This window comes from Schistocerca nitens, chromosome 4, assembly GCF_023898315.1.
Source record: "Schistocerca nitens isolate TAMUIC-IGC-003100 chromosome 4, iqSchNite1.1, whole genome shotgun sequence".
In the NCBI taxonomy this organism is placed as follows: domain Eukaryota; kingdom Metazoa; phylum Arthropoda; class Insecta; order Orthoptera; family Acrididae; genus Schistocerca; species Schistocerca nitens.
This window is the reverse complement of record NC_064617.1, coordinates 170,442,882-170,465,216: the sequence shown is the minus strand read 5'-3', so window position 1 is coordinate 170,465,216 and position 22,335 is coordinate 170,442,882. Positions and strand designations below refer to the sequence as shown.

General features: G+C 40.9%; 1 protein-coding gene across 1 annotated transcript in view; it reads right to left on the bottom strand.

The window, feature by feature from the left end:
- LOC126251713 (integrin beta-PS-like) overlaps nt 1-22,335 on the bottom strand; it is a 178,151-nt gene that overhangs the window by 64,376 nt on the left and 91,440 nt on the right. Inside the window, exon 7 of the mRNA XM_049952307.1 lies at nt 18,960-19,223. Within this exon, the coding sequence (XP_049808264.1) occupies nt 18,960-19,223 (264 nt within the window). The remainder of the gene's footprint in view (nt 1-18,959; nt 19,224-22,335) is intronic.

Here is a 22,335-nt window from a genome sequence, read left to right as displayed (position 1 = left end):
TTCCCTACCCTCTGGCTCCTACCCTTGTAACTGCCCCCGGTGTAAAACCTGTCCCATGCACCCTCCCACCACCACCTACTCCAGTCCTGTAACCCGGAAGTTGTACACGATCAAAGGCAGAGCCACGTGTGAAAGCACCCACGTGATCTACCAACTGACCTGCCTACACTGTGATGCATTCTATGTGGGAATGACCAGCAACAAACTGTCCATTCGCATGAATGGACACAGGCAGACAGTGTTTTTGGTAATGAGGATCACCCTGTGGCTAAACATGCCTTGGTGCACGGCCAGCACATCTTGGCGCAGTGTTACACCGTCCGGGTTATCTGGATACTTACCACTAACACCAACCTATCCGAACTCCGGAGATGGGAACGTGCTCTTCAATATATCCTCTCTTCCCGTTATCCACCAGGCCTCAATCTCCGCTAATTTCAAGTTGCCACCACACATACCTCACCTGTCATTCAACAACATCTTTGCCTCTGCACTTCTGCCTCGACTGACATCTCTGCCCAAACTCTTTGTCTTTAAATATGTCTGCTTGTGTCTGTATATGTGTGGATGGATATGTGTGTGTGTGCGAGTGTATACCCGTCCTTTTTTCCCCCTAAGGTAAGTCTTTCCACTCCCGGGATTGGAATGACTCCTTACCCTCTCCCTTAAAACCCACATCCTCTCGTCTTTCCCTCTCCTTCCCCTCTTTCCTGATGAGGCAACAGTTTGTTGCGAAAGCTTGAATTTTGTGTGTATGTTTGGGTTTGTTTGTGTGTCTGTCGACCTGCCAGCACTTTCATTTGGTAATTCACATCATCTTTGTTTTTAGATATATTTCTCCCACGTGGAATGTTTCCCTCTATATACACTCCTGGAAATTGAAATAAGAACACCGTGAATTCATTGTCCCAGGAAGGGGAAACTTTATTGACACATTCCTGGGGTCAGATACATCACATGATCACACTGACAGAACCACAGGCACATAGACACAGGCAACAGAGCATGCACAATATCGGCACTAGTACAGTGTATATCCACCTTTCGCAGCAATGCAGGCTGCTATTCTCCCATGGAGACAATCGTAGAGATGCTGGATGTAGTCCTGTGGAACGGCTTGCCATGCCATTTCCACCTGGCGCCTCAGTTGGACCAGCGTTTGTGCTGGACGTGCAGACCGCGTGAGACGACGCTTCATCCAGTCCCAAACATGCTCAATGGGGGACAGATCTGGAGATCTTGCTGGCCAGGGTAGTTGACTTACACCTTCTAGAGCACGTAGGGTGGCACGGGATACATGCGGACATGCATTGTCCTGTTGGAACAGCAAGTTCCCTTGCCAGTCTAGGAATGGTAGAACGATGGGTTCGATGACGGTTTGGATGTACCGTGCACTATTCAGTGTCCCCTCGACGATCACCAGTGGTGTACGGCCAGTGTAGGAGATCGCTCCCCACACCATGATGCCGGGTGTTGGCCCTGTGTGCCTCGGTCGTATGCAGTCCTGATTGTGGCGCTCACCTGCACGGCACCAAACACGCATACGACCATCATTGGCACCAAGGCAGAAGCGACTCTCATCGCTGAAGACGACACGTCTCCATTCGTCCCTCCATTCATGCCTGTCGCGACACCACTGGAGGCAGGCTGCACGATGTTGGGGCGTGAGCGGAAGATGGCCTAATGGTGTGCGGGACTGTAGCCCAGCTTCATTGAGACGGTTGCGAATGGTCCTCGCCGATACCCCAGGAGCAACAGTGTCCCTAATTTGCTGGGAAGTGGCGGTGCGGTCCCCTACGGCACTGCGTAGGATCCTACGGTCTTGGCGTGCATCCGTGCGTCGCTGCGGTCCGGTCCCAGGTCGACGGGCACGTGCACCTTCCGCCGACCACTGGCGACAACATCGATGTACTGTGGAGACCTCATGCCCCACGTGTTGAGCAATTCGGCAGTACGTCAACCCGGCCTCCCGCATGCCCACTATACGCCCTCGATCAAAGTCCGTCAACTGCACATACGGTTCACGTCCACGCTGTCGCGGCATGCTACCAGTGTTAAAGACTGCGATGGAGCTCCGTATGCCACGGCAAACTGGCTGACACTGATGGCGGCGGTGCACAAATGCTGCGCAGCTAGCGCCATTCGACGGCCAACACCGCGGTTCCTGGTGTGTCCGCTGTGCCGTGCGTGTGATCATTGCTTGTACAGCCCTCTCGCAGTGTCCGGAGCAAGTATGGTGTGTCTGACACACCGGTGTGTGTGTGTGTATATATATATATATATATATATATATATATATATATATATATATATATATATATATATATATATATATACTTACATCTCAGCCCAAACTCTTTGTCTTTATATACATATATAAACAAAGATGATGTGACTTACCAAACGAAAGCACTGGCAGGCCGATAGACACACAAACAAACAAAAAAAAAATTATATATATATAGAGGGAAACATTCCACGTGGGAAAAATATATGTAAAAACAAAGATGATGTGAATTACCAAACGAAAGCGCTGGCAGGTCGATAGACACACAAACCAACACAAACATACACACAAAATTCAAGCTTTCACAACAAACTGTTGCCTCATATCTGAGGTTTTGATAGAAAACATAACAGTTGAATTACAGTAACATAAAATGTAATTTTATTATACAAAATTATTGTTATTTTTAAAGAATTATATAAAAATTACAGTTATGTTTTAAAGATATACCAAACGAACAACTGCTTCTTCAAGTTCCTTATAGTTATACCACAGATGCACACCATCACACAACACATCAGGAATTTTAAAGCATTTACAAAAAAGGCGTGTATACTAGGAAATGAAAATAAGCTTCACAGTTTTCACATGATTCACAATTGTCTAACAGATCACACTTGCCAGCTTTTGTGAGGGTCCATTACACTCTTTACTCCACACTGTTCGGCATAATTTTTTAAGTAGTACCCTTTGTACCACTTCACCAGCAGATTTGTATTCAATTTCGCAGTTACTGGTTGGTACCTGCCAATACCATTCAGCTTACGTAGAGCATGTAGTGAAGGGCAGCCTTTCTCCTCCACATTAGTTATTAGGCAGTCAGGTAAGAACTCTCTTACCCATTTCACTTTTTCAGTACCTTTAACAAGTACAGTGCAGTTTGTTGGTACCATTGATTTGATGGAGTTTAATGCACTATCCAGCGAGACTCCAACTGAATTAATGTTGTAGTGGTGATGGTTCTCTGCCAACCATTTTGCTGATTCGATATCAAGTTCGTAATACGGTGTTGTACATTGAAGAATGTAACTTCCAGAGGCAAACACTGTTCCATCATCGCACAGCAATTGGAATGCTAAGTCCTTAGGAACAAATTCATTCGCACATGTCTTGAAGACTTGACAGTGGGAGATTACAGTATACATCTTGAAAGAAGGTTACACACACACACTTGCTGCTGCTGCTCCTAGGTGTCGACGTTATCGGTTCAGAGGACATGATGTGCTGTGCTCCAAATCATCCTCCTTATATACTAAAATTTGGATACAGCCGGTTAAAACAACTCCTGTTATCAACACGTGTCGGGCAACCTTTTGCTGGCGTGGGTGCTTGCTCAGATAATTGTCCTAAAAGGACAAATTATCTCGGCGGGACAGTGACATCGCCATTGTGACCTTGGGACCCGGGAGGCCCCTTTTTTTTTATCAGTTGCTGACCCTCGAATCATGAAACGACGCGACGCGTCATGTTTCGATTCATGAGGGTCAGCAACTGATAAAAAAAAAAGGGGCCCCCCGGGTCCCAAGGTCGCGATGGCGGCGTCACTGTCCCGCCGAGATAATTTGTCCTTTTAGGACAATTATCTGAGCAAGCACCCACGCCGACTCATGAATCGAAACATGACGCGTCGCGTCGTTTCATGATTCGAGGGTCAGCAACTGATAAAAAAAAAAGGGGCCCCCCGGGTCCCAAGGTCGCAATGGCGGCGTCACTGTCCCGCCGAGATAATTTGTCCTTTTAGGACAATTATCTGAGCAAGCACCCACGCCAGCAAAAGGTTGCCCGACACGTGTTGATAACAGGAGTTGTTTTAACTGGCTGTATCCGAATTTTAGTATATAAGGAGGATGATTTGGAGCACAGCACATCATGTCCTCTGAACCGATAACGTCGACATCTAGGAGCAGCAGCAGCAAGTGTGTGTGTGTAACCTTCTTTCAAGATGTATACTGTAATCTTCCACTGTCAAGGCTTCAAGACATGTGCGAATGAATTTGTTCCTAAGGACTTAGCATTCCAATTGCTGTGCGATGATGGAACAGTGTTTGCCTCTGGAAGTTACATTCTTCAATGTACAACACCGTATTACGAACTTGATATCGAATCAGCAAAATGGTTGGCAGAGAACCATCACCACTACAACATTAATTCAGTTGGAGTCTCGCTGGATAGTGCATTAAACTCCATCAAATCAATGGTACCAACAAACTGCACTGTACTTGTTAAAGGTACTGAAAAAGTGAAATGGGTAAGAGAGTTCTTACCTGACTGCCTAATAACTAATGTGGAGGAGAAAGGCTGCCCTTCACTACATGCTCTACGTAAGCTGAATGGTATTGGCAGGTACCAACCAGTAACTGCGAAATTGAATACAAATCTGCTGGTGAAGTGGTACAAAGGGTACTACTTAAAAAATTATGCCGAACAGTGTGGAGTAAAGAGTGTAGTGGACCCTCACAAAAGCTGGCAAGTGTGATCTGTTAGACAATTGTGAATCATGTGGAAACTGTGAAGCTTATTTTCATTTCCTAGTATACACACCTTTTTTGTAAATGCTTTAAAATTCCTGATGTGTTGTGTGATGGTGTGCATCTGTGGTATAACTATAAGGAACTTGAAGAAGCAGTTGTTCGTTTGGTATATCTTTAAAACATAACTGTAATTTTTATATAATTCTTTAAAAATAACAATAATTTTATATAATAAAATTACATTTTATGTTACTGTAATTCAACTGTTATGTTTTCTATCAAAACCTAACCATTTCAGAAATGCCTTATTTCCTTTCCTGTACAATACTTTCTCTACCAGATAAATATTGGGGTATTTTGTTTTCTGTAATTCATGACCATAAAACGCACCAGCAATATTATTTAGTTCAAAATCTTGCAGAGTGTGTGTCCTAGGATTTGTTTCTTGGACTCCAATTATCTTAAATATTTCTGTAGACCAAATTGGTGTGTATCCTTTATCAAAAATGGCTTTCTTTTACTGATTCTTACGAACTCTCCTACTTTAAATTTCTGCTTTGATTTGTCTATGATACGTATTTCATTATATACTGTGGATAAGAGGTGATTATCATTAACATCGCAGGGTCACATCGTAATTGTGGAATGCTTTGTTCTATTATATTTATCAATTAAATGTGGTAGAATGTTAATCCACCTGTAAGAGCCTGTAGCTGTAAATTCTTTAAACGTTAGTCCTTTTAATGTTCTGCTGAAACGTTCAACAACTGAAGCCTTCAGATTGGAATATGTAAAATAATGATGGATGTTAAGTCGCATCATTAACATTTTAAATTTTGAATTATAGAATTCTTTCCCAAAATCTGTTCGTAAAAATGCAGGTACTCTCTCACTATGTTTGTACAATTTTTTAATAGCTTTTGTAACTTCATCTCCAGACTTGGTCTTTAAAGCAACTGCCCAAGCATATTTCGAGTACACATCAATCAGTGTTAGTATATTTTACCTGAATTGTATTTAGAATATGCACTCATTTCCACTAAATCAGCTTGTTGCAAGTCATCAAGTCCTTTGGTAATAACTGTCCACCTAGGATACACTTTTCGAGCACTACGATGAAGCTCATCAGCAATGGCACGTTGTGCCATATTGAGTTGTGTAATTACAGAAAAGTGATGTCATTCACACATCTCTGATGTTCTTTATAAATGCAGAATATATGAAAAAATTCAATGTCACTTAGGAGGGGACAAGAGGAAAAATCTGTCAATGATATCACAATGAGCAAAAGACGTCATATTATGTAAGGTTAGTGCCATCAAGTACGTCAGAGGAGGGAACAAGAGGAAAAATCTGTCAATGATATCACAACGAGCAAAAGAAGTCATATTATGTAAGGTTAGTCCCATCAAGTACGTCAGAGGAGGGAACAAGAGGAAAAATCTGTCAATGATATGACAATGAGCGAAAGACGTAATAGTACGTAAGGTCAGTGCCATCAAGGACATCACCATGACATCATCATGACTTTACAAAATATCAGCAAAATCAACATCTTCCTCCTCTGAATCACTTACAGCATCTAATGCTCCACCACAACGTACACTTCTGAATAATGGCGTATTAACGCAAAAATAAATTATTACCACCTTTTATATACATTACGCTATTGAACATCACGTGTCGGGCAACCTTTTGCTGGCGTGGGTGCTTGCTCAGATATATATCAGGAAAGAGGGGAAGGAGAGGGAAAGACGAAAGGATGTGGGTTTTAAGGGAGAGGGTAAGGAGTCATTCCAATCCCGGGAGCGGAAAGACTTACCCTAGGGGGAAAAAAGGACAGGTATACCCTCGCACACACACACATATCCATCCGCACAGACACAGACACAAGCAGACACACACACACACACACACACACACACACACACACACACACACACACACATATATATATATATATATATATATATATATATTTTCTCTCACCCACACATGGTTACTGTTGTCTACAGGGTGCTGTTTTTCACTGTTGTATGATACTATTACTTAAGCAATGTCCTTATAGGGCTGAAGTAGAACTTCTATTGGCTGAAGTAGAACTTCTATTTGGGTGATGTTTATGAAAATTTTACTGTTCACACTATGGAAAAAAAGATGTGTTAATTATAAATGACATTCAATTTTGAAACCTCAAGACTATTGTAAACATTTACTTACACTGTCCTGTGTATGTCATTTGAAGATTTAACTGGTCTCTTACCTTCAGCCTTTCTGAGATTAAGAATATTTTTTACATCTGTGATACTGTGCTAGCTAACATTTGTTCTGATATGATGTTGAACTGTTGGAGGAAATTTGAAAAATAAGGAAATGTAAGCAACCTATGTCTAAGAAGATGCAACTTATGGACCAAACTTGCAAAGGACTATCAAATCAAATGTAGCTGTGTCAGTTGTGGAAGACAATATTAAGCAGCTTAGTGTTAATTTATATGTAAGAGTATTGTAATGAACTTTCAATTCAGATCATTTCTTATGTAACAACTTCTTGAAAATTATGTTCATTTTCTTTTCTTTTCTATGATAGTACTACAACCACATCAGGATGCTGTCAGAATAACACTTACAACATGTTATGTGTGGAATTCTGGGGGAAGGGAGGGGAGCTCTCCTGTAATACAGGGTGATTCAAAAAGAATACCACAACTTTAAAAATGTGTATTGAATGAAAGAAACATAATATAACCTTCTGTTATACATAATTACAAAGAGTATTTAAAAAGGTTTTTTTTCACTCAAAAACAAGTTCAGAGATGTTCAATATGGCCCCCTCCAGACACACGAGCAATATCAACCCGATACTCCAACTCGTTCCACACTCTCTGTAGCATATCAGGCGTAACAGTTTGGATAGCTGCTGTTATTTCTCGTTTCAAATCATCAATGGTGGCTGGGAGAGGTGGCCGAAACACCATATCCTTAACATACCCCCATAAGAAAAAATCGCAGGGGGTAAGATCAGGGCTTCTTGGAGGCCAGTGATGAAGTGCTCTGTCACGGGCTGCCTGGCGGCCGATCCATCGCCTCGGGTAGTTGACGTTCAGGTTTCATAACCAACCTTTTTCGTAGGACTCTCCATACAGTTGATTGTGGAATTTGCAGCTCTCTGCTAGCTCTGCGAGTCGATTTTCCTGGGCTGCGAACAAATGCTTGCTGGATGCGTGCTACATTTTCATCACTCGTTCTCGGCCGTCCAGAACTTTTCCCTTTGCACAAACACCCATTCTCTGTAAACTGTTTATACCAATGTTTAATACACCACCTATCAGGAGGTTTAACACCATACTTCGTTCGAAATGCACGCTGAACAACTGTCATCGATTCACTTCTGCCGTACTCAATAACACAAAAAGCTTTCTGTTGAGTGGTCACCATCTTAGCATCAACTGACGCTGATGCCTAGTCAACAGCACCTCAAGCGAACAAATGTACAACTAAATGAAACTTTATAGCTCCCTTAATTTGCTGACAGATAGTGCTTAGCTCTGCTTTTGTCGTTGCAGAGTTTTAAATTCCTAAAGTTGTGGTATTCTTTTTGAATCACCCTGTATAATTATGGTGTCCAACAGCTCATTAAAGATTCCAAACTAAATTATATTCCAGGCAACCACAGCTGTTGAAAGGCATGATATTAGGAAGAACTCTGCTTATGGATGGTAAAATTGTTGTTTATTAAAACATGACCGGGTTTGCAGCTTCAATCCACGTCATCAGGTGAACCTACATGGTAAAAGGCAAAAGAGGATGTGCCCTAATTCTTTAAAATTTGCCTGCATCTAAAAAGGGAAAAGGAAATATTTTATAGTGAGCATATGCTAAATCTTTTTTAAAAAAATAGGCCAGACTGGCCATAAAGAATTGTCACTGTTATCATGATTAGTGTCTCCCATAAGTCCAACCCCTCGTCCAAGTCGTGGGAGATGGGCAACAGCACAAAGTAGGGGACTGCCTATAGGGGCGATGTACAGCGGGGACTTCGTGTGCCTCAGGACCGCTACGGTAGCTGGGAAGGCCCTATGGGAACCCTGAAACGTGACGGCTAATGGGGCTCTGGTGAAGCTGCGATAGGCCTAGCAAGCCAGTAGTGGATAAATCAACTGCTTTTAAAAAGGGAACATGCCTCGGACCACGGAACGGATTTAAAGGAAACCGACCAAGCAATGGAAAAGGATTACGAGATGGTTTACAGCTGGGGACCTTAAACGTAAGGACTCTAACTGGGAAGTTAGAAGAAATTGTAGAAATGATGGAAAGGAGGAAATTGGACATCTTGGGACTTGCTGAGGCTAGGTGGAGAGGAGTTGGTGAAAAACCACTAAGTAAAGGATGTAAACTGTACTGGATAGGGAATGAGAGGGGAAGAAATGGAGTGGCAATAGGGGTCAGAGAGGGTCTGCAGGAGGAGGTGGAAGGTATCAATGATCGAATGATAAAAGCCAGAGTACGAGTGAAAGGAAAAAACATTGAAATCATCCAAGCATATGCCCCACAGGTGGGGTGTACAAAAAAAGAGAAGGAGGAATTTGAAGATGACATGCAAAAGCAGCTAAATGGAGGTAATCAGATTATAATAGGGGACCTCAATGCACATGTCGGCACAGACAGGAAAGGGTTCGAGGAGATAATGGGACCAGAGGGCTGGGGGAACCGAAATAGAGAAGGAAAATTGTTGCTGGAATTCTGCAAGAGGAATGGGCTGGCGATCGCAAATTCCTGGTACAAGAAGAGAAGTAGCCACAAAATAACTTGGTACAGTGGAGACTGGTCCCAAACTTCAGTAGTAGACTATGTACTAGTGGATAGGCAGATGATGAGCAGCCTCACAGATGTTAAGGTCATTCCATCTGAGGCCTTAGACAGTGACCATCGGCTGTTGGTAGCCACCCTGAGAGAGAAAAAAGATAGGAGGGCAACAGATATACAAGAGAAAAGGTTGAAGACATGGACGCTGAAAGAGGATGAACGGAGGACCCAGTACCAGACACTGATCAGGAAGAAGCTGCCAAAGGAAGATCAGAGAACAGTGGAAGAAGAATGGGGAGATTTTAAGAGGGCTCTAGTTGAGGCAGCTGAGACTGTGTGCGGAAGAACTAGCACAAAGAGGAGAAGTAAGGAAACCCCATGGTGGAACAACATATGTAAAGAGGCAGTACTTCGAAAGAACAAAGCCTTCAGAGAATGGTTCCAGACCCGAACAGAGGAAGCTAGGGTAAAATATAAGGAAAGCAAGAAAGCAGCACAGACCATAGTAAGGGCAGAGAAGAAGAAGTGGATGGAAAAATGGACAAGAATGTTAGAAGAGGACAGTGAAGGGAACAAAAAAGTACTTTACACCATGGTAAGAAATAAGAGGAACGACAGAAGCGAGTGCCTGAGGATCATGGATAATAATGGAAGAGTTGTGGAGGAAATGCATGAGCTCAAAAAGATTTGGAAGGAGTACTTTGAAGATCTGTTGAATGCCACCAAGCGGGTAACTAACAGCGATGGAGAGCCTAAGGCAGCAGACGATATATTAGTGGGGAAATTGATGATCTAACTTGGAATGAAGTGGAAGAAGCCATAAAGAGGATGAAAGGGGGCAAGGCACCAGGTTGGGACGAAGTAACAGTGGATATGATACGAGCAGCAGGAGTAGTAGGAACCCAGTGGCTATATAGAGTGCTGAGGGTGGTGTGGAAGGAGAACAGAATTCCTGAGGATTGGAAGAAAGGAATTATAGTCCCGATCTTCAAGAAAGGGGATAAAAGGAGATGTGAGAACTACAGAGGAATCACCCTGCTATGCCACTGTGGAAAAATCTATGAAAAGATCCTGGAGAAGAGAATAAGAAGCAGTATTGAAAGTAGACTGCAAGAGGAGCAGTACGGTTTCAGACCGGGAAGATCAACAACGGACCTCATATTTGCGGTAAGGCAACTGCAGGAAAGGCACTATGAGTACGGGAAGGACTTAATCATGGCCTTTTTAGATATTGAGAAGGCGTATGACAGTATCTGTAGGGACAAGCTCTGGGATGTGCTGAACGCAAAAGGGATAGATGAAGAGATAACACGAAAAGTCAGAAAAATGTATGAGGGAAGTGAGAGTTGTGTGAAAGTGGGGAGGGAACGTACTGCATGGTTCAAGCTGGAAAATGGGCTGCGACAGGGAACTGCACTTTCGCCTTTATTGTTTATTATTGTTATGGATGAAATCCTACAGCAAGTATCAGATGCAATTGGAGATCATAAAATGAAAGCAGTGCTTTTTGCCGATGACCTGATGTTATGGGGAAATTGCGAGAAGGAGGTGCAAGAGCAGTTAGATGTATGGGAGGCAACGGCAGCACAATATGGAATGCATTTCTCTGCAAAGAAAAGTGAAATAATTGTCACAACAAGGAAGAAGAATAGGCCAAATGTGGATATAACTTGTGGAGGGGAAAAACTACAAGTGGTAGAGAACTTCAAGTACCTGGGAAGCATGATTGAAAGTAAGAGAGGAAACGCAATGGAAATAAATGAAAGGTGCAGAAAAGCAGGGCAGTTCTACAAATGCATTAGGGGGCTTATTTGGAGCAAGGAGGTGCCACAGAAATCCAAGGGAATTATATACCGAACATACTTTGTCCCCATATTGACATACGGAAGTGAGACATGGGTAATGCACAAAAGCGACAAAAGTAGAATACAGGCTAGTGAAATGAAGTTCCAGAGGAGCAGGTTGAGTGTAACAAGACGAGACAGATTGCGAAATGTGTATGTGAGGGAAAGACTAAAGGAGGAACCAGTACAGGACAGGATAGAAAAATCAAGACTGCAGTGGTATGGACACATGAAGAGAATGGATGAGGGAAGAATTCCAAAGAGGATGTTTGATCTGCAACTGGAGGGGAAGAGGCCCAGAGGAAGACCAAGAGATAGATGGGTGAAGGGAGTGAAGGAATGTGTGACGAGAAGAGGAGAGAACTGGACGAAGGTGGAAGAGGGGGAATGGTGGAAAGACAGAACACGATGGAGAGGCTTGTGTTCCCGACAGACCCAGCCAGTGGCTGGAAACTGTCCAAGATGATGATGATGATCATGATTAGTCATGGCAACCGCAAGTATCTATGTGGAAAGAATCACAATGGTAAGACACTGCCATCTGATTCTTTTCACACAGAAACTTGCATGTGTCATGACTAATCATGTTAACAGTGACAATTCTTTATTGCCAATCTGGCCTCTTTTTTTGTTAAAAAAAAAAAATAGCACCCTCACTATAAAATATAAATTTTTTTTCTTTGTAGATGCAGGAAAATTTTAAAGAATGGGGCACGTCTTCATTACCTTTCACTCACCACAGTACTGATGATATTCTCTGAATAGAAAATTTTGGCCAGTAGCAATGGATATGCCTATTATCTTTCAATGCTGTGAGTATATTTTAGACATTCCTTTTCTAATTTTAATATCCACAAAATGTGTTGACACTGTACTTTCCTTTTTACCACATAGGTTCACCTGATGATGCAGCTTGAAACTACGAAACTGGTTGTGTTTCAATAAACAACAATTTTACTTGCTGTAAGCAGAGTTCTTTCTAACATCATTAAAGATTTCTGAGGCATGAGGTACTGAATTTGTCATTAGATGGGTGTTGTTCTGCCAATCTAATTAAATTTTTTCACACTACAGTTCTCAGTAGTAGATGCACTTGACAAGGCAGATTAGTGTGAAAAACTATCCTATTTTTCATATTTCTAAGATGTATATGTCATTTTATGACAGTTTACACTATAATTTATTGCCGTTATAGATTCTGTAATTTTATTCAAAAAATCATATATTATGGTGTGCCCTTGGCAGTCCTTACAGCCCAGCCACCAACCAACAGTGGTGCATTATAGGTTGCTGCCTGTCCATTATGCCAACAATGCAATCATGTGGGATACAGGTGTGACAGCCTCCATGATACCCAGTGGTGCTACACTCACTGTATGCAGTGTTGGTTCCATAAGTCATGTGCCATCAACAGCTTTATGGAAGGTCACCAGCTCACTCTCAAGGAATCAACACCAGGAGTTCACAGTTCATGGTTCTCTATGCTTAATGTCGACCACACCAAGTGGTTCCTCAATTAGAATTCCTACGCCAAGCATTCAGTACACTTCAGGCCTTATGCTGGCAATGCCAGAGGCCCTCCAATCGGAGCCTGCTGTGTTCCATGCTGTTTTCAAACCGCCAAGTCATAGCTAGTGAATCAGCCATGGACTATATCCACATATGAACATTCCTAGGTACATTAGTGACACCCTACTAGGACAGACCAGTGCAATGCCAATTACTACAGCTAGGATAATGAAGATAGCTTGTACCTTCTAAGAAACTGTTACTGTATTTGTACAGAAGACTAATAATGTTTCATTGTTCTCTTGCTAACTGGGCACATTCATTAGTTAATAGCATGTATAACTCAGTATGGGACACATCATATTATATAGAAATATGCAACTATGTTAGCAACAATGGTCAAGCACATGTACACACAACAACAACAACAACAACAACCACACACACACACACACACACACACACACACACACACACACACACACACACTGACAGAAAAAAGATTGCAATACAAAAGAGTTGTGAGACATAAACAAAAGTTGTTAGGTGTCTCTATGAAAGATGTCTGTCAAAATTTCACACTGGTTGCTTAAGAGTGGCACTAGTAGTGTCACTATGAGACTGCAGTTGTGAGTGGTAGTTATGTCTGAGATTGGACATAGTGAGGTGATGTTAGTCAAGAATGCCTTCAAGGTGACACAGCTGCCATCGTCAACACCTCACTGAGTTTGAATGAGGCCATGTAATTGACTACGAGAAGCTGGATATTCTTTCTGTGATACTGCAGAAAGACTTGGCAGGAATGTAGCCATTGTACATGATTGCTGGCAGCAGTGGTCAAGAGAAAGTATGGTTGGAAGAAGACCGGACTCTGGACAGCTTCATGGTACTACAAAGAAGGAAGACCACCATGTTCAGCACATGGCTCTGGCACATGATACTGCATCTGCAGCAGCAATTTGAGCAGCAGTTGGCACCAGAGTGACACAACAAACTGTTACAAATTGGTTACTTCAAAGACAGCATCCCTTTGACCCCAAACCACTGCTACTTCCAAATTCAGTGCCATAAAGCAAGAGCACATTGGAGGGCAGGGTGGAGGTCTGTTGTATTTTCTGATTAAAAGTGGTTCTACCTCAGTGCCACCAATGGCTGTGTGTTGGTTAGGAGGAGGTCAGTTGAGGGCCTACAACCAACCTCTCTGCATGTTAGACACAATGCACCTACACCTGAAATTATTGTCTGGGGTGCGATTGCATATGACAGCAGAATCATTGTAGAAAATCTGTATGTCAGTCTGGTGATTCAACCTGTCTGCTGCATTCCTGAACAGCATTCCAGGGGGATTTTCCAACAGGATAATGCTCACCCACATACTACTGTTGTAACCCAAAATGCTCTACACAGTGTCAACATGTCGCCTTGGCGTACTCAATCGCCAGATCTGTCTCCAGTCAAGCACATATGCTACAACATCGGATGACGACTCCAGCATCACCCACAAACAGCATTAACCGTCCCTGTATTGACTTTTAAGTGCAACGGGCCTGGAACTCCATCCCACAAACTGACATCCAGCATCAGTACAACACAATGCATGCATGGTTGCATGCTTGCAGTCAACATTCTGGCAGTTGCACTGGTTATTAATGTATGAGCATTTCACATTGGCATGGCATATCTCTTACTTACATTAACCTGTGATCTTGCAATGTTAATCATTTAAATATGTTACCTAGACAAACATATTCCCACAATTTCATTACTCTACATTAATTATTTTTTTGGTGTTGCAATTTTTTTCCATTGGTATATACTATCCAGTCAATTAATATGAACACCTGTCAAAAGCCTGAAAACCAACTTTTGCGGTATGGCCCACTACAAGATGTGTAGGAAGGGGGTCAGCGATTTCTGGAAAGTACTGTCAGGGATGTGGAGCCATGCTGAGTCCAGTGCCATGGCCAGCTGCTCTAGGTTTCTCAGGAGAGGATCCATGATACAAACAGCCTGATCAAGGTGGTGCCACAGAATCTTGATTGGGTTTTAATATGGTGCGTTTAGTGGCTATGGAAGTACGGCAAACTCATCCTCGTGGTCTTTGAACCACACACATACTCTGCAAAATGTGTGACATGTGCCAATGTTCTACTGATAGTAGCCATCAAGCTGGAGAGAAACAAGATACTGGCAGAAGTAAAGCTGTGAGTACCGGGCGTGAGTTGTGCTTCGGTAGCTCAGATGGTAGAGCACTTGCCCGCGAAAGGCAAAGGTCCCGAGTTCGAGTCTCAGTCGGGCACACAGTTTTAATCTGCCAGGAAGTTTCATATCAGCGCACACTCCGCTGCAGAGTGAAAATCTCATTCTGGAGAGAAACAGACTGCATGCAGGGATGGGCATGACTCCCAAGGATAGATGCATATTTGTGTTGATCCACTGTGCCTTCCAGAATGATGAGATTACCCAGGGAATGCAGTGAAAACATAATTCATGTATAGTTTTTGTTGCCGAATGTTTCATGCTGTACACACCAATGGCATCTGTCTGATGGAACATAAAAATGATTCATCTGAAAAGGCCACCTGTCTTCTATGACCCATGGTGCACTGCAGTTGCCTCAGTGCCAGTTTTGGATAGTGCCATTTTACCATGCACTGTATAGGAGGGATGTCCGAAAAGTAAGGCGACTTTTCAAATTGCACAGTCAATGTACATTCTATTATCAATCTTTTCTTTTTTTTGTTATGTTAGTACGCAAGTTCCAAACATATTTTCACAGTTTCAAGTGTACAGCATACTTTGTTTGTTTTTGACAGATAGAAAGGTTAGATATGTTTTAGTGTGCTCGGTGATTTTCAAATATTATGAAAATGGAGCTAAGCATTTGCATCAAATTTTGTGTGAAAAATGGAATCAAATGCTCTAAAACACTTGAAACGTTGACAGTGGTGTATGGTGAGTCTGCTCTAAGTAAAAAAATATGTTGACAAGTGGTACAAGCTCTTCTAACATGTCTGACAAGATGCCAATGATGAACCTTGCTCAAGACGCCCCAGCACATCAACAACAGATGATAACTTTGAAACTGTAAAGAAAATTGTTGTGGAAAATTGTCAGATTACCATAAGAGAAGTTGCTGAGGATGTTGACATATCGGTCAGCTTTTGTCATGCAATTTTTTTGGATGTTTTAGGCATGAGCCGTGTGTCATATTTGTTCCAAAACTTCTCAATTTTGATAAGAAGAACCGTAGCATGAACATCGCTCAGGAGCTCTTGGATGACATCAGTGATGATCCTCATTTGCTCAAAAGTGTCATAACTGGTGACAAAACATGGGTTTACAGCTATGATGTCGAAACCAAAGGCTAGTTGTCCCAAAGGAAGCATCTCAGAGAGCCAGGACCGAAAAAAGCACGCTAAGTTCGATCAAATGTCAAAGTTTTGCTCACTGTTTTACCATGGGATCATGAATTTTTGCCTCCAGGTTGTACAGCTAATAAGGAGTCTTACCTTGATGTTATGCACTGTTTGCAACAAGCAATACACAAAAAACGTCAGGCATTGTGGAAAAACAATTCATGGATTTTGCATCATGACAATCCACCTGCTGATTCGTTGTTGTTTGTGAGAGATTTTTTGGCCAAAGGCAACATGAAAATCATGCCTCAGCCACCATACTCACGGGATTTGGCTCCATGCAACTTTTTCCTGTTCCCAAAACTGAAGAGATGTATGAAAGGATGAAGATTCTCAACGATTGAGAAAATAAAAAGTGCATCGCTGGAAGTACTCAAGGCAGTACCAAAAAGTGCTTATGAGAAGTGCTTCGAGGATTGGAAGAAGTGTTGACACAAGTGTACTGTATCTGAGGGGGATTACTTTCAAGGGGACAACATGAATATTTTGAATAAATAAATATTTTTTCATAAAAATAGTCACCTTTACTTTTTGAACACACCTCCTACTGTAACCATGGTGGCATGCAGACAGTTCACAAACTTGACTATTTCAGAAATGCTTTCACCCTTGGCCTGAAAGCCAAGATTCTGTCCTTTTGGACTTCAGTTAAATCATACCATTTCTGTGTTACAACAACGATTGCACTGTTTTCCATGGCCTGCAACATGTCTTATATAACCTCTGCTGCTAATGGTTACTGGATGCTGATGTCAGACATAGGTGGTGGTTGTGAATGGACACACACACACACACACACACACACACACACACACACACACACACACACACACATACAGCGTGTGAAGATATAAGGGCAGATATTACTTATATTTTTATTGTGGTATCTTAATATGTACACACATCAGTATGTTGGCTGAGTCTTCCCACCAGCACATCATAAACTTTGTGACCTGATGTTTTCTGCATGTTTGTAACTGCACCAATAAATGGACTACACTTGTTAGCATAAATTACCCATTTTGCATCCTTGTGTCCACACTTCAATACCAGGCCTCCCACCGAGGGTAAAATAAGCATTAATGTCTTGGTCTTGCCACATGTACTTGGAGTTCTTTTCCAACCTAAAGGCATGCTACTCCTGATAGCTATAATAATTAGTTTTCAAGTGAAGCAAATCCTGATGTAATGTTTTTCACTACACTGCCTTCAGCCACCAATAGAAATATGTGCACTTAACACCAGTTACACCATATATACAGGATTTTACAGTGCAAAAGCTTGAGCTTATGAAGAGATAATGAAAATGAGTTGTTGGAATTGAAACTGAATGAGATAATGAAACTGAGTTGTTGGAATTGAAAATGAATAAGCCTTAGAGTGTGTGTCACTGTAAAAAATATATTGCATGTAACAGACAGTTTGCTAGTGAATGTAATAAATGGAAGATTGTACAATTTAAACTACAATTTTCAACACAAGACTGTGGACATATTCCATAAGATTCATTTGTTTTCTTGATGTTTTTGGAGTTAAGGAGATAAGATTTTGATATAGACTACAAAACTGCAGTTGAAGCATGTAAGTAGATATTTTATATTTATATCTGCCTGATCTATATTTAGTTTAGAAAAATTAAATTGTGAATGAAATCTTAATCACTTAAATGAATGTTGCTGAGACATTGTGGTATGTTGCAATAATACCTACAAATATCATTAATCACTTGTCCAATATCATAAAATACGTAACAGGTAGCCAACCAATATGAAATGGAAACAAGAATCTTCTGAATATTTCATTCTTATCAGCAGATAAATTTTCAACTAACAACTGTTATTATGTGTAATATAGAAGACAAAGATGTTTACTTGTGATGTAGAGTTTAAAAATATTTCACTAGGAACACAATTAATGTCAAAGACTAATATGTCCTATTTCATTAAATTTAAGCCATTGTGCTATTTCAGTACAAGTAAATAGGCTTCATGCAGTCACAAATATTGACATATCATGCATATGTAGCTGTAAACTGACTTGTTGAGTGTCATTTCTGTAGTAATTGTGGTAGTAATGTGTTCTTATCTATGAAACTATCAATGTGTTTGCACTACAAGAGTGACAAAAGATATAGTGCTTCTGTCCTTTTAGCATTTTATAGTAATACTGCTAACAGTGAGTCTGTGTGCACATCATTTCTGAGAAATGCCTCTAAAAGATTGGCCAGATTTAAAGGCACCTTCAGTCCTGATCTGTGTGAACTCATTTAGTTCTCTACATTGACTCATTTTGACAGAAAACACGACTAAAGTGCTGATACATTGTTTCTGCACATTGAGTGCAGAGCCTGATGCCACACACAGCGTGAACAGTGATGTATTTAGACACTTTTCTCCGTGGAATGTAATTTTTCTTTCCCAAAAGTAGAGTGTAAGATGAAACATAACAACTATATTTATACATATTTAAAATTTTTTAAGAGTAACACAGAATGGACACAGGACAAAACTTTACTTAAATACTTGTAAAGACAGAATCACATGATGACATGGACATTTTGTTTACAGACCTAATGAAATAGTATTACTGACTTCTTTATTTGTTATTAATTCATCATTACTTACATTGTATTGATTTTGCAATAGTGTAACTATGTTGGAAGAATCCTCCAATAAAACTTCAACTCTTGATCCCAGTAATAACTTCTCCAGTTCTTGATACACTTGAATTCTATTGCTTGTCACAGCAAAAATTACATGAGCAGATTCTTCTTGAATTCTCTGAGTAATTAGAGATATTGAAGGATAGTCCTGCGATACTGACATAGAATAGTAGCCTTCACTATCTAAATGACATTCACCATCATTTGGAATTATGATGCCTCCTAACTGTAACAAAATATCATGTTATAATTTGAACACATTATCTTGCCTGCTATTAAAACTTGTAAAATGAATAGATTATTATATTGCATGTTTAGTGTTGTTCTTTTTTTTTAATTTTGTTTTTTCACAGTTCTGTGTTTTATTATTCTATTTTGTTTTCTTACTGTAATTGGTGTCTGCATTATGATATATTCTGTGTTATTGGCATGGAGGTCCAATTTAGTATGTAAAAAAGAAAATCAGTAACAGGTAACTGCAAATTGTGACTTTACAATTCACTGAAAACAGAATTTCTGCTAGAGTGAAACATTTCCAAGTAAAATGTTTCTTAAAAATGAAAATACAACTAAGCCAATAAATGTGATGTTTCATTGTGCTAAGGTAATATATGTTTTATGTTTACTAAACCATTACATTGCATAATAAAAGCTTTTCAAGTGTTACTGTGTTATCAACATTCTAATCAGTTTTCATGAGTAAGTCAGTGCAAGACATATTCCTGTGGTATCCATATTATTTCTAATTTCCATAAATAAATCAATGCACTGCATAGTGCTGTGTATCACTTTCACAAGTTATACACTGGAGCTGATAATGGAAGTACATGTTTGTGAGCAACAGTTACCTTCTCAGTGAGGCAAATACATTTTTGATCAGAAAGGGACAATTTACACTCACAAGCAAATAAAACAAATTAAATGCAGTTTAGGCAAACTCAGAAACTAAAATAAAGTCCTGTAATGTTAAAAGAGTCATAAATTCTTATAACCCTACATTAATTAAAAGCTTAACAAGAGACTATCCAATCTTACTCACCAGAAGGCTCTATTTTACTCGAAAGTAATACACACCATCTCCATTGCATTACTAAGCTACACTTGCTCCCTGGGTGGTGCTAATAGCCTTGACAGATGAACCTGTCACCAAAATGTTGACTGTAAGGGTGAAAAACAGGTCAGAGAAGCCTGTCTTGATACTGCTCAACTCAAGCACATCATCATACAAGCAAGTTCTAAGATCGAGCTGCTTGTGGATGTACTTTGGGGGAGCTCATACAGTAGTGTACATAGTGAAACATCCTGGAATGATTGTGCTTGATAATAGTAACGTGATGTCTGATTTAAAAATTTTTGCAAATAATAGATGGTGTCCCAACAAATTTAATAAATCAAAAATGCATACAATGTGAACAATTTTCTACATGGCAGTTGAGCCCACTGCCTTAGATCATGTGAACCACACGAATGCCTGGAAATGAGAATTCTGACAAGGATTACAAAGTTGCAAATGAATTAGATAAGTACAGATAATGTACAGAAAGTTCTCGTTGAAAATTACTAATTATTTAGGAATTAAAGGAGTCAACTGACTGAAAGGCAGAAGTGCTGTATTGTCAATAGGTACACAAACAAAATGTACGGAGCTGGGTTGGATTTTGGAATGCACTTCCGTGTTCTAGCTGTAGGAAAACATGCACAAAAGCACACCCACAGTCACTCACATGCACGTGCACGTCTCTACATTGTGCTCAGTCGACTGTGTGTTTGTGTGCATGTTTTTCATACAGCTAGAAAAAGGAAGTGCATTTGAAAAGCTACCCAAGATCTGTACCTTTTATTTGTGTACCTATTGACAACTCAGTGCTTCTGCCTTTAGATATGTACAAATTTTACTTTAAATTTGTTCTTAAGTGATTGTCTGTGGAAAGTGAGTGGTAAGTTACAGTACTCAAACAAGATTGTTCTGTACACAACTGGAGCCTCCACACTCTACTGAACTGCACTCAGAATGCATATTTACTGTGCTTCCTTTAAGAGATGCTTGTGCATAGTGATTTATTGTAGTGAAAAGAGTATTTACAGAGAAGTTTTGATTTTAAAAAAGCATCAACTATGCAAGTCATGAGGGTGGTGCAAGATGTTTTTTGAGCAGGTTAGTTTAACAACATGCTAATACATGTTTTAAAGAAAAAGATATCATGTACTGAACAGGTTGGTTGGTTGGTTTCAGGAAGGGGACCAAACACCAAGGTTATCAGCCCTATTGGGTGAGGAAAGGAAGTTGGCCGTGCCCTTTCAAAGGAGCCTTCCTGGCACTTGCCTAAAGCGATTCAGGTAAATCATGGAAAACCTCAATCAGGATGGCTGGTCATGGGTTTGAACCATCATCCTCGTGAATGTGAGTCCAATGTGCTAACCACTGCATCACCTTGCTCAGTCTACTGAACAGGTAACTGGAGATTATCAGTTGCACAGATATATACTAACAACGGAACCTCCCCATCGCACCCCCCTCAGATTTAGTTATAAGTTGGCACAGTGGATAGGCCTTGATAAACTGAACACAGATCAATTGAGAAAACAGGAAGAAGTTGCGTGGAACTGTGAAAAAATAAGCAAAATATACAAACTGAGTAGTCCATGGGCCACATAGGCAACATCATGGACAATGTGAGCTCAGGAGCGCCGTGGTCTCGTGGTAGCGTGAGCAGCTGCAGAACGAAAGGTCCTTGGTTCAAGTCTTCCCTCCAGTGAGAATTTTACTTTCTTTATTTTTACATCGTTATTATCTGTCCGTTCGTTCATTGACGTCTCTGTTCACTGTAATAAGTTTAGTGTCTGTGTCTTGCGACCGCATCGCAAAACCATGCGATTAGTAGACGAAAGGACGTGCCTCTCCAATGGGAACCGAAAACATTTGATCGCAAGGTCATAGGTCAACCGATTCCTCCACAGGAAAACACATCTGATATATTCTATACGACACTGGTAACGGCATGTGCGTCACATGACAGGAATATGTTGTCGACCCACCTAACTTGTACACTTGGCGAATGGGTAAAAAGATTCTTCTACCTTGCCCGATTTAGGTTTTCTTGTGGATGTGATAATCACTCCCAAAAAAGTGATGAAAACACAATAGTTTGTCACATAAACTGAAAATAAAAAAATTAAACCTTTCACTCGATGGAGGATTTGAACCAAGGACCTCTCGTTCCGCAGCTGCTCACGTTACCACGAGACCACGGCGCTTCTGTGTTCTTGGAGTCCTTGATGTCGCCTATCTTCCCATGAACTACTCAGTTTGTATATTTTGCTTATTTTTTCACAGTTCC